The 12562-nt window shown below is 52.7% G+C and overlaps 1 protein-coding gene across 3 annotated transcripts; it reads right to left on the reverse strand.

Moving 5' to 3' along the window:
• Positions 1–1249: 1249 nt before the first annotated feature.
• Positions 1250–11796, reverse strand: PRRG3 (proline rich and Gla domain 3). Of its 3 annotated transcripts, none has more exons than XM_033115719.1 (4): positions 11668–11796; positions 8171–8208; positions 7345–7505; positions 1250–6957 (listed from the first exon to the last, which is right to left on the reverse strand). In XM_033115719.1, exons 2-4 carry the CDS (start codon positions 8175–8177, stop codon positions 6430–6432), a joined length of 696 nt encoding a protein of 231 aa, XP_032971610.1. In that variant the 5' UTR covers positions 8178–8208; positions 11668–11796; the 3' UTR covers positions 1250–6429. The 3 variants fall into 3 exon arrangements, with proteins under 3 accessions (XP_032971610.1, XP_032971601.1, XP_032971592.1); XM_033115710.1 differs by lacking the exon at positions 11668–11796 and adding an exon at positions 11127–11409; XM_033115701.1 differs by lacking the exon at positions 11668–11796 and adding an exon at positions 10859–10947.
• Positions 11797–12562: the final 766 nt, after the last annotated feature.

The following is a 12562-nucleotide window of genomic DNA, read 5'->3' on the forward strand; positions in this document are numbered from 1 at the left end:
CGTCCTTTCGCTCCAGGCAGTCTCAGGCCAACTGCTATAAAGGGTGTGGCAGTGAGCAAAGGGTAAGAAGGGGGTTGTCCCACCTTCCCAAGCCACATTCCTGAAGCACAGTCTCTGCCCTTTACCTGATTCCCTGTGTCTGCTCCAGCAGGGACTGGGAGAGACTGGGATACGACCCTGTCTCCTCACCATCACTCCTATAAGTCCCTGACACTTACCATTTACCCTCACCCTCTGCAAGCAATCCAACTGCCTTGGCCCTGAAACCCATGGTCTTATGGTACAAAGGGCAAATAAGAAAGGGAGGCTCAATTTCTTGGATGGTACCCCAAGGGGGACTTTGGAAGGCTGGGGCCTCTCTCAAGTACTACCTTCCTTGCATGGGTTATCATGGGACCCTAAGTCACTGCCTAGAATGCTTCTTCCTGACAAAAAAGAGCCTAAAAGTCCCAAACCCCTCTGTGTGCTAGAGTCTGCTTGCGGACTCTTCAATTGACTTCCTAGCATTCCCAGAAAGTTGGCATCACTCAAAAAGCCAGCCTGGGATAAGAATGGAACCCCAGTCTCCTGGCTGTCATTCCTGGCATTAGCCTCTCCATTCAATCCTCAAAGGAGGCGCTGAATTTCATTGCCATTGTCTCAACACTGCCATGGCTTTTCCTATTAAAAGTGGGTTATTTTCATTACTGGGGATTGGCACAACTTGCGCCGGCGACTTCCCATGGCTGTATCTCTCTCCATACCAACAGCTGGAAGTGTGTGTTTGGAGCTAAGCCTGCACTTCCCCCAAGGGAGAGGCTAGGGCAACGTTACCCTCTGAACAGTCTCTGACTCTTGCCAGCCTTAGAATTCGGGAAGCTGAGCCAGGGCAAAGCCTGAGTATCATGCCCCACCTACATAGGGCCCGGGAAAACACTCCCTCCAGCCCCTCCCCCAGCTCTTAAACAAAACAGGGCATCCTTCTAGCAAGGGACACCTCTGTTAGTAGCCAGGGATCAGGTGACAGGGAAGTTGCTCAAGTGATTTTTGACAGATCTTACCTTATCCCAGGGGGATGGGTCTAGAGATCATCTTACACACATCTCACATACAAACTTTAGGACTCAGGACATCTCTGCTTCCTGCTTCCAAACTGGTTTGGGCTGTTTCCTTATCTACAGTCTGGCTTTTGGAAAAACAAGTTTGGCCCACAACCATCCATGCCCCATGGAAGTTTGGGGATCCAAAATAGATGACAACAGGACAGAAATGAATGCCATTTCTTTATTATTATTCATTGTCGTGTACAGAAAGAGACGAAATTTAACAACTAAACTCAACAATTACAGAGAGAGAGAGAGCGCAAGAGAGAGAGAGAGAGAGAGAGAGAGAGAGAGAGAGAGAGAGAGAGAGAGAGAGAGAGAGAGAGAGAGAGAGAGAGACTGAGAGATCAGAAGCAAGTTTGTTTGTTGCCCCCAGGCTGCAATGAAATCCTGACGTATCACTGAATGCACAAATTTCCCAGCTGACATGGGTCAACACATGAGTATGAGCAGTTCAAAGTGGTACCAAAATTAATCCATTTCACAGTAATCTTGTCTATAAGCTCAGTTGCACATAGAGTTTCCACTGTCACGAATTCACGATCACAGAGTGAAATAGCAGGTGTGTTCAGGCCTGGGAAAGTGGCATCCATAAGGGAAGACAGATTTGGAGGCAAAAGCAGCTGTGGGATTCATCCCAATCTTGAATATCTGCGTTAATACTCTGGCTGGGGGTGGGAGAAGGGCAGGCACTGTTCAAGGAGCAGATACCTCAGTACAATGGGACAACTGTTGAGGCATTGAGCCTGAGGGGGTGTGCTGTTTGCATATCTTTGTCAGAGAAATTCTTGCTAGAGAGAGACTCACCGCCCACAGCCTGTAAAATGAGAGGCTCCCTACTTTTGAATATTTGGGGGTGAATGATAGGAGCGCCAGTCTGACAGCGAAACATTTGCTTTACAGAATATTTAGCAAGATACAGTTATATTACTTTAAGTTGCAGCCTAGTTCACAAACTATGTAATTCCTAGGGTAAAGGAGTAGAATGCAAAGCTGCAATACTTAACATCCCCACGATGGAGACAGAACGAGATGGTCCAGTACACAAAGAGCCTCACATGTGAGAATTGCTGAACACCCCCCCCCCCCAAAGCTGAAGGCACAGTGCAGGGATCCTTAAGATCTGGAGCTTTTTGTTTGAAAAAGGTACTCATTTTATACTAGATCCCTCTTACACATATGACCCTGAAAATTGACTAAAGGGAAGATTATTTTAAATATTTCTATGGAACAAGAATCGCAGATACCATGAATTAAGTTGTGATTTTCTCTAAGTTCTGAATTAGTCGGCTTCAAGATAATGGGCTTTTGCCATGGTTGCAGGCAGTCTGATTACAGTACTTTTGAATTAGTTAATTACACTAATTAGTACGAGGAGACTTCAGTGGGGAGGATGTGCTTGTTTCTGAATCAGCGCAATCCTGAAATGGAGCTTCATTACTTGTCAAGCTGAAAAGCACCCTACACCCGCAGCTCTGCTGCGTAGCTCTCCATCTCGCCCTTGAACGTGAGGGCACACACATAAGACATAGCACACACGCACACTCCTAGAAAGACAGAGTGCAGGTGAGTCAGAGTGTCTTTCTCGATGATCTCTCTCTCTCGGACAAAAGAACAATCGAGAGGCAGTGTTGTTTTCTTCTTCTTCTCGTGAGATGCCATTTGGTTGTTCAAAGATCAAATCCCAGCCAGAGAGGGACCATCTGGCTCCTAGTCCTGAACAGACACTTTGCCGTCCTGAATTCCTCGTATTCAGACTACAAAAAAGACAACGTCCAATAAATCGGGCAGATTCCTGTTTTCGAAAGCAGCACCCTAAGGAATTCACACTAATGGCAGTGGGATTGGCAAGTAGAAGAGGAGGCCCTCGCCTCTGGTCAGACTGCTCGGTGTCACATTTCCGTTTCGGTCACCCAGGGCGCAACGCTGGTGCCAGGCATGCTAGGCGCCTATGTGCTCCACTCTTTCTCTTGTGCTTTAGTTTTGAAAACCCCGGATGGTGGGGAGCACTGGGTGGGGGAACAAGATTGTGATTCTTGTTTTAAAAATTCTTAAAAAGTTTTTGGTTGAAAACAAGTATGACAGTCACAGTTCAAGAAATGTTTTAAAGCCTTTTCTTTTTTAAAAAATGAAAACTAGCTAAATAACTAGCCCTGCCATTTCCAAAGTCAATAGTCACACATCTTTCCACCAAAAATAAAAATAAAAAGGCTCGGTAGTGCTTCAGATTTCCTTCAGCTGCTGACGCCCACAGAACAGGGGCCAAGGCCAAGGGCACGGCGCTAAATGGGTGTGTGAGTGGGGGTCCCAGCGGGCAGAGGCCCACAGGATGGAGCTGCTTTCAAAGTGCTTTGTGAAAGGGAGGCAGAAGGTGGCAACTTTGGGGGGACTCCAACAGCGTATCTCGGCTTTCCTGGCTCAGGGCCTTGTCATCAGGCTGCTCCGGACTGGGAGGGGACATTCCTCCCGTCAGACCGGAACCCTCTTGATACAAATATAGCCACACACCAGCTATTGTTTCAGATAAGCATGTGAGAAAAGGCAACATGCACACATGTATACGCACACACACACGCGCGCGCACACACACACACACAGACACACATCCAAAAACAACAAAAATGTTACTTACTGCAGCGTTAGCATTGTATCAAATCAACGTCCATACAAAGACAGAGTTTGAAAGATATGTACAGGGCATTCATAAAAGCCAAATGTGCACCGCGAGGAGTAATGACCATTATAGACTGCACAGTCTTTTTCTACAATATACTGCAAAAAACGTCCCAGAGACCACGGTGGCAACCCCACCCAGAAGATTGCTGCAAAGCACCTGAACTAGAGAACACAGAGCATTAAGGAAGACCTCTGAGTGAGCACTCCCTGCAGGCCTGTGCTCAGTGCCTGAAGGACACTTGCCACCCTCCCCCGGGCCAGGTCCCTGCTTCCAGCCAGCTCTCTCTGGTCTCCACCCAGCTGCAAACTACCTGGCAGCTGTGCCGGGAAGGGACTGACAGATGCCAAAGGCAGCAGGCATTCCTCAGCTCTGGTTGGTGGGGTTCATGCCTGGCTCTCTGCTCAGTGCGGAGGAGACACATAGGGGTGTCTTCTCCCAGGTCCCACACAGGCACCTGCCCAAAGAAATGCTGGGAGAGCAGGGGCTGGCCCCAGAGCTTCAGGCTGCCCCAGGTCCTCCAACATGGCCAAATTGTATTGACCGCAGCTTCCATCATGAAAAAAGCAGGGGCTTCCTAGGCCACAAATGCCTTCAAGGAGAAGGGTAGGAGTGCAGTGCTACAGGCCCAGAGGGATGAAAAGAGGAAGGAAAGGTGGAATGCCACCTGGTCAGCACCTCTAGCGTCAGGGAACTCTCAGGGGAGGGGGGACTGGACAGAAAGGGTCAACTGGCAGGAGACTGACTCCCCAGATTGAAACTCCACATCACAGTCATATGAAGCCTCCACGAAGACTGGTCCCCAATAACCTACACATTTCTAGAATCTTCCTAAGGGCAAACCTCACTGCACAGGCATTAGCTCAGTAAGCCTCTAAATAGGCCTGTGAGGTAGGGGGAAAGATGGAAAACCCCAGCCACAGGGTCGAGCTGTCCAAGCCAGTGGCTTCCCTGGATGAGAACACAAGCCTCCTGACTTGAAGCAAGTCTCAGGGCAAGCTCTCGGGACTGGAGGGGCCTCCAGAAGTCATCTGTGGCCTTGAAGGCAGGGCTGCATTCAAACAACAAGGCGCAATACCTGGCTTAGAGAGCTGTTTAGACAGAAAGAAGCTTGTCTTTTCAGTGGGTTTTGAACTGCTGTGGTTGCCAAGAGACCCTGGCTGTGCACTCTTTTGGGCTCCACAAAATGTTGCTACATTTTTTTAAAGCACCACAGAGGAAAAATGGTTTGGCACCAAGGCCAAGAGGATGGAGAAGGAAGGGTGGGGGAGGCGGTGTCAACAGTGTCTTTTTGTGTGGTCTCTGACAGCCAAAGGACAGGTCATCTCTGCCCCACTGCTGTCTGAAGCATCACTGAAATGGAAAGATGGACAGCTCCTGGGCCACAGAAAGGGGTTACTAAAAATAGACCAGCACCTGGCAATGACAGGGTAAATCCTGGATGGACCTTCTACCCCAGGTCATGGGCTTCCCCATCTCCCTCGCAAAGAAATTTCAAAAAACGGACACTTTAGGGTTTTCTCCCCAGGTGGACACTATCATTAAGGGGAAATCAGCCATCTGAAGTTCAACTTCAACCCAACGCACCTACTCATGAAGAGGGAAGTATCTTAAAAGTTCAACGCCAGAGAGCACAGTGATGAGGGGGCCAAGTTCATGGGTTTAATCATGCCATGGGCTGATCAAGCTCACCAGGAGAAAACTTCAGCTCTCCGCCCCAGCCTGTACCCCAACCATTCAGAGGCTATGGGCTCCACAGGCAGGGTCAGCCATATCGGTTTTCCCGGGGCTGTGATTGGGCTCATGCCAATCAGTAGCACTTTTAGCACAGCCAGTCCCTGTGTCTGGAGAGCCAAGGCCTGGGGGAGGCCAAGCACAGTAGAACCAGAGCTCCCTTTCAGGGTGGCAAAGTTCATGTGGGCCCCTCGCTCGATCTGAAGGTGGCAGCTCTGCCAGCCAGGCCCCCATTCCTCATCTTTCACACACCCTGTCCCCCTTCCAGGTTTTTCTAGATGTTGCTTTTAACCTGGTCAGGAGGGTGGGCTGGGTGTTGGGGGAGGCGAGTGTCTCAGATCTGTGCGACTGATTTCCTTTGGTCCCTTATAAGTGGCCCAGGTAAAAGTGTTTTGTTTCATTGTGTTTGTTATTTATTTGTTTGTTATTACTCTTTTTGTTTTTTGTTCAGTCCTTGACCCTGTTCTCCAAAGGTGAGCCAGGGACAGAAAGCACAAGACTGTTGAGGGGAAAGGAAGGGTGCTGAGGGCGGGCCTGTCTCCCTCATCTCTGTGGCCTAGGTTTCCAGACACAGACAGGTGTCCAGCTGGCTGAGTGGCCCCGGGGCCTGAGTCTATGGACATTCTGGCCACAGTCAACTCATGGGGGGATTCCTTTGGCATTAAGAGAAGCCAGTCCCTGACAGGATGACAGGATGGTGGGCGTGGTGGCTTCTGGAAAAGCTGGGCTCTCTAGCCTATGGCTCTCCCCAGGGGCATGCGTGTTCCCTACCCCCTCCACCTGTCTCTGACAACTGTCTTCCTACAAATCCATGGTTAGGAAATTATTTGGCAACAAGGAGGCTAAGGCTGTTTTGTGGTGGCACAGTCTTTAAAAAGTTAAAAAGAAAACAGGAGACCCCTAAAAGAGGCATTCACAGCAGACAGGACACGAGTCCCATTACTTGTCTGAGCCAGGGTTGGCAGCCACTATCTCCTCATACTTTGGGGGCGGGTCACTGTAAGAGACACTGGCCTCCTCACTGCTGCTCTCCTGGGGCGCAGTCACCTCCTCGTATGATGGGGGAGGGGTGGCACTGGACAGTCTGGACAGAGAGAGCTCCGGAAGGTAGAGGGTGCTCTCGAGGCGGACCGTGGTTCTGGCCCCCCGACTGGGCCCCAGCACCACCTGTGGGTTGCTCCCAGCCTCCCGGTGCCCAGAAGACTCCCCCTGGCTGTGCACAGTGCCCCGGTACACCATGACCCGGGGCAGGCTGTGCCCGGCGCGACTGGCTAGGTACCGGTTCTGAGCATATGAGGGGTGATGACGGGTGGCTTTCTGCAGCTGGCACCTCCAGATGATGAACAAGGCAATGACAATCAGCAACGCCACCCCCAGAAGAGGCACCACCACATACATGGCATCCGAGCTCTGCGCAGGGTCTCGGACTGAGTAGACTGCATTTGGGTACCCCTTCCAGAACTCCATCTGCAGAAGAAGAAGGATCATTTACATGTACACTTACATGCAACTGCTCATGCCCCAGATGAACCCCAGAGACCTTCCGCAAGGCGGCTCCCCACCCCGCCCGATCTGACTGGCCTCTGAGAGCTAACAGAGAGGCTCTGGAATGTACCAAGAACAAAGGACCAAATGTACCAAGCGAGGATACTCCCAGAGTGAGGCAGATGGGACTCTAAGGACATGTTCTTCTTGTTCTAAGGACACGTCTGTTTTTCTACAGCCCAATGGCCCTGCTCTGGATGGCGCTGGCTTTCCTTCCTGGCTTCTGATTCATCTGAGGCACCTGGGCCCGCTCTTCTTAATCCTGAGGTTACCACCACTCCCATAACCCAGCCCCAGGGCAGTACGTGCCGTTTTCTCTTTGTCCTCAAACACCTCCTTGACCTCTTCGTAGCTGCAGATCTCCTCCATGCACTCCCGCTCGATGGTACCTTGGCGCAGCTCCTCCAAGAACTCATTGGCACGAGGGAACCGTTTCAGGACAGAATGGGCATTCTTGGCCTCCAGAAACACTGTCGAGAGAGCTGCACTGAGGCCTGGAATGGGGAGGTGCCCAGAGGCTCCTTCAAACCAGACTCAGCCCAGGCACAGAAGCACAAAGATGGAGGGAAGCAAGACAAAGCCAAAGCCAGTGGGCTAGCCACCACCCCGGACAAAGCTGGCCCTCTGTAACGGGGATGGAAGGGCTGACTTTCTGTGATGCCATGATGTATATGCCTTGAATGTCAAGGACCCAATAAGACTCAGGCCTCTGGTGCTATGGAGGAAAATGAGAAGTGCATGTTGCATAGGAATGACAGACATGAAGGATTTTCAGGATTGTAGTCATCAGTAAAAAAAAACACCCAGTATCTCCTGCCTTACCTCAAAATGACAAAATCGGAGCCCTTATCATGAGAATTTATTCTCCTTTGAGGCTGATGCTGGTGACCAATACCAAATAGCCTCATAAGACTCTATCAAAGTGGCATCCCCCCACCTGAATAAACACCAGTGCCATCAGATTGCCTGGCATCGACGGTCTTGCCCAAGACAATCTAGGGCAAATCCAGGCAGGGGTAGATCAGACACTCCGGGGAGAGGAAAACTTGGAAGAACCTGAAAGGTGGAATGCACCTTTCCCCTGAGCCCTTACACGTGGCCCTTCACCATTCCACCTGGGCGCAGAAAAGCTCACCTGCCATGGTGCTCCCTCAGATCCAGTGTCTCACTTGCCTGGCAAAGGAGAAAAGCACAATCACAGTGAGATCACGTCCCAAAACCTACAGGGCGCCCTCTTGGCCCTCAAATGTGACCCCTACTCCCCAGCAGCCTGGTCAAAGGTCAAAGCAGTGCCTTATGAGGCACAGTGCCCTCTGCACAGCCCTACTATTCCCCATTCTGCCCTGAGCTCTTCTCCAGAGCTCCCTGAAGCCCTGCAGAGCCCAAAGCAAATTTTCTAGCCCTCTCCTCCAAGAACATTAAGAGTCTAGAAGACCTAGACCGTGACTTTTTCCTTTTATAAAGAAAAACTCCTGTAGGCCGACGCTCCTCCTTCCTCGCTTCCCTCATGGGGATCTGCGCACTTTTGAGTTGGCGAGGAGCTCAGAGAGATGGGGACTTAGGCGAGGTCAAGCAAATCAACAGCGAAAAAGACAGGATCCATTTGGGGAACTAATTTTGCTCACGATGGCAAGTCCCAGATACTTCTAATGACAAGCACATTCCTTGCAAACAGGCAGCATGACTTTAAGAAGCAGGCACTGGCAAAGCTTAACATGGTGACAACAACCATCTCAAAAGTCATGGCCCAAACCCAGATGATCTGCTGCATTCGTCTTCACCAGACAGGGTGGCAAGGATCTCCTGCAGCCAGTCACCTCTCCTCTCTTTGCATTAAAGAACACTGCCACAGAGTACCAAGACATGATTGACGTGAGCAAAACTGAAACACTAACTCAATGCAAGTGTTGCTTCTGATGTTAGCTATTGCCTGGAGGCTTTGCTCCTACTCAGGAATTATGCAGCCAGTATGTAAACCCCCGACCACTGCACACTGCTCTCCTAAACACACACTCCCACTCGTGCACATATTCCAGACCACTGGCCCAGCTGTCCACACCCAGGAGCAATCACCCCACTGCTCCCAACCCAAGTAGAAGCTCTGCTTTTATGACTAACTGGATGCCCGACCCATGAATGGTGTAATCCGTTGTGCTACCCTTTTTGCCCAGGCTGTCAGGAACTTCAGCGGTAAAATTGACCATCAAGCACAAATGTCCTGGCCGCCCATATGTTAAGCACATATGCTTCCCCCTTGCGACGTGATATATACACTTTTCTATTTATGTTTTCAGAGTCTTAAGTGTATTTAAAATATATCTTCTAATCCTTTTGGAAAACAGAACATAAATCATAACTAAAATTCAAAGTAAAGGAAAAACAGTAAATCTAACATCCATCTATGGAAACACCAGGTCAAGGGGGCTCTTCTCTTTTGAACCCCACAACAATCCCACCCAAAACTAGCAACGTGTGAATCTGTCAACAGATAGGACTGCCGTTGTGAGAAAAGTTCACCCTCATTGTTTATGAGAGTGAAGATGGAATATTGTATCTAAATTCTGCTTCCATTGCGGATCTCTGAGGTTCCCCCAGAGCCAGCGCCAGCCATGTGATCAGGGTGTGGGTTGCAATGCCTAACAGCAAGGTTTTTGATTGAAGAAAAATGGAGCCCTTGTGTCAGGGTTTGAAGAGCATGAGTAAAGGCTTTACTAATAAGTGAAGATAGAAAAATATGTTTCATTGCTTATCAAAGAGAACTGCAGTTTTTTTTTTAATTTTATGTGGGAAAATTACATAACAGCTTACACATAGCCACCTCCTGTCCCAGACACACCTGACTTTGGTGGCTGCACACCCACACATCTCATAGCCCCAAATGTGAGCTATCCTGACACCTGCAAAAGTCATTAGTTCATTTTTAAGCTTCAAACATGCTAGGAACTCCCTCAAACAGCTCACAAGACATGGCCCCACTCCATTAACAATTCTGTAGGCAACGTCACTGCTGCCGCTGCCATGAGGCCTCCTCCCCCTCCTTCCTCCAAATGTAGCGCCTGCTTCTTCCCCTATAAATACACCATCCATAGGCTGTTACTATGGCAACAGTGAGGAAGCATGCGGGCTCCACGACAGAGAATGCTGCAGCAGTCACGCACTGTATATGTCCCTCCTGCCCCTGGTGGATACTGTAAGGCTGACTGTAGGTCCAAGGAATTTTTAACCCACTCCCCACAGGAACACAGCTGAATCCTGAAGGCCTGGAAAGGAAGGAAGGCCACCACAAAGACCTTCCTTAACCCCACCCCAGGCTGGAGCTTCCGAATCACAGCACTCTGGGACATGGCTCCCAAAGTCCCTGGCATGGGAACTGGCGGCCATCAGACCTGGTGTCCCAAGACGTGGCCTCCAAACCACTTCTCCAAATCCAAGCTCAAGCTCTTTTTATTTCCCTCACTCAGAACTGATCGCTAGGAAAGGTTCTGTGATCTCCAAATCTCATGACTCATCGACCCACCCAGTGACACGGAACTCCAAAATTATGCTCCTACTCAAACTCTGGACCCTCCTTGTCCCCTTGCACTCATACCAGCCCTAGAAGTGCCTATCCTCGCCCTCCATCGCCCACCACCAGAGCCCTGCCCAGGAACTCCGGCTTCTGGCCCAGCAACACTCTTCTCCCGGGTTTACTCAAGACCCTCAACGCCTTGGCCCAGCGGAACCTCCAGATCCCGCCCCCCAGCGGTGCCCCGCGCCCAGCTCAGTGGTCCTAGACACTGAACCGTGCCCTCGGGGCTGGGGCGCCCAACCCCAACGGCCTCACCGTTCTCCGGGCCCAGGAGGCGGCAGCCCTGTTTGCGCAAGCAGCCCGCCACCTCGCTGCTGCGCCTCTTCCAGCAGGGCCCCTGTCCCCGCCCACCTGCTCCCCGTCGGCCAAGCCCCCCGGCCCAGCGCAGCCGTCTCCTCCTCCCTCCCTCCCCGCCCCGCTGCCCTCCCGCCGCCCCGGGCGCCCTGGTGCCTTCCCAGCTGGGGCCGAAGTGCGCCTGGAGCTCCCGCCCTTCGCAGTCGGGCGCCCAGGCCTTGCCCATTACCTCGGTACCCCCCTGCCCTGCTCTCCTCTGAGGGCTCCGCCGCTGCCCGCCCCCCTACACCCTGCTGTGCCAGGTCTGGCCTCGCGCCCCGCGCCTGGCGCGCCACCCTAAAGCGCCACGACCACCGTGCCCCAATCGCCAGGCCGCGATGGTCGCACCACACCCCGCACCGGGCTGCCAGGCCAAGGAGAGGAGAAGGGGTGGGGGCGACGAGAGCGGGCCAAGGGGGTAGGGAGGGCGGGCCGGCGAGCTGGGCCGGAGGGGCGGCGGCGCGCACCGAGCACCGCGCGCCCGCGCCCCACTCCGCCGGCACCGCCCCTGCCCCCTCCCGTGCCGCTGGGGGGCGGGGCCTGGCCGGCGGGCCCGGGACGTGTCAGGGACCCTTAGCCAAAGGCGCGTGTCCCGTCGTGTCCCCGGGCGCAGGCCCTCGGAAGCCCAGTCGCTGCGGCGGGCTCGGGCGGCCGCACCCAAGGGCGGTGCGCCAGGCGTCCCCGCACAGCCCAACCCCCTTCCCCCCCCACTATTCCTTACCCCTGCTCACCTGTCATTGCGACTGGCCCTTCCCCGAACGCCAGCTAAGAAAAGAGGGGCGCGGGCCAGCAGCCTGGGTCCGCCGTGCCAGGGTTCCAGCCGGCCCGCTGAAGAAAGGCCGGGTCGAGGCCGCGTTCCGCCAATGACTGGGTGACCTTGGCTTCGTCACTTACCTGCCCCCGCCCTGGGACAGCAGGCTTCTCTCCTGTCAAATCTGGGAAATGGGGAGAATCCTGCCTCTCTCTCAGGGCTGCAGCGAAATAAAGGTGGAAATTGGCTTGGGAAACTCTTCAGGTGCAGAAAGGGGAGAGGAAGGAATCTCCTGGGTCTCCAAGGGGAGCGCTGGGTGGGTGGGTGGGGCACTCAGGAAGCAGCGCTGTGGGAAGTTCAGCATGACAGAACAAGACGCTGGTAGCAGAGAGATGACACCAGTCTAGGGAGAACCACACAAGAGGTGGACTGCTAAAAGGAGGCAGGACAGTTCTAAGGGAGCTCAGGGTTTCCTCTGCCAAAGCCTCCAAGGAGGGGCCCAGTGCACCCGTGCTGGGTTTTCAGGGCTCTTTTTGCTCTCTGCACCTTTGGAACCCTGCCCAGCCCTGGAGTTGGCTCCCCCCAGCCTCCCAATTTGGTGTTTTGGGGCAGATTACAGGTAGAGAAACAGCAACCTGTCCTGCCACAGGGTGACAGGGAAAATAGGGAAGGAAGACCGCCGTCACCCCACGCCTCTTCCAGTTCAGCTCCCAGGGCTGGCAGAAAACAGCCTTGGCCAGGGCTGAGCTTCTCCTCTTCCTCCCCTTCCCCCACTCCCAGCGGTGCTTTCCCTTCCATCTCTGCCGCCAGTTCTGAGTCCTCTCCTGGCTGGCTTACTCTTCCATGGCTGCAGGAGTATCTCTCCTTGCCCAGGA

This window comes from Rhinolophus ferrumequinum, chromosome X (genome assembly GCF_004115265.2).
Source record: "Rhinolophus ferrumequinum isolate MPI-CBG mRhiFer1 chromosome X, mRhiFer1_v1.p, whole genome shotgun sequence".
NCBI lineage: Eukaryota > Metazoa > Chordata > Mammalia > Chiroptera > Rhinolophidae > Rhinolophus > Rhinolophus ferrumequinum.

Bases quoted from the DNA above. Each gene is read 5' to 3' on its own strand.
- PRRG3 (XM_033115719.1), bottom strand. The intron at 6,958-7,344 runs GCACGTACTGCC...CTTCTTCTGCAG, and splicing joins TTGAGGACAAAGAGAAAACG to ATGGAGTTCTGGAAGGGGTA.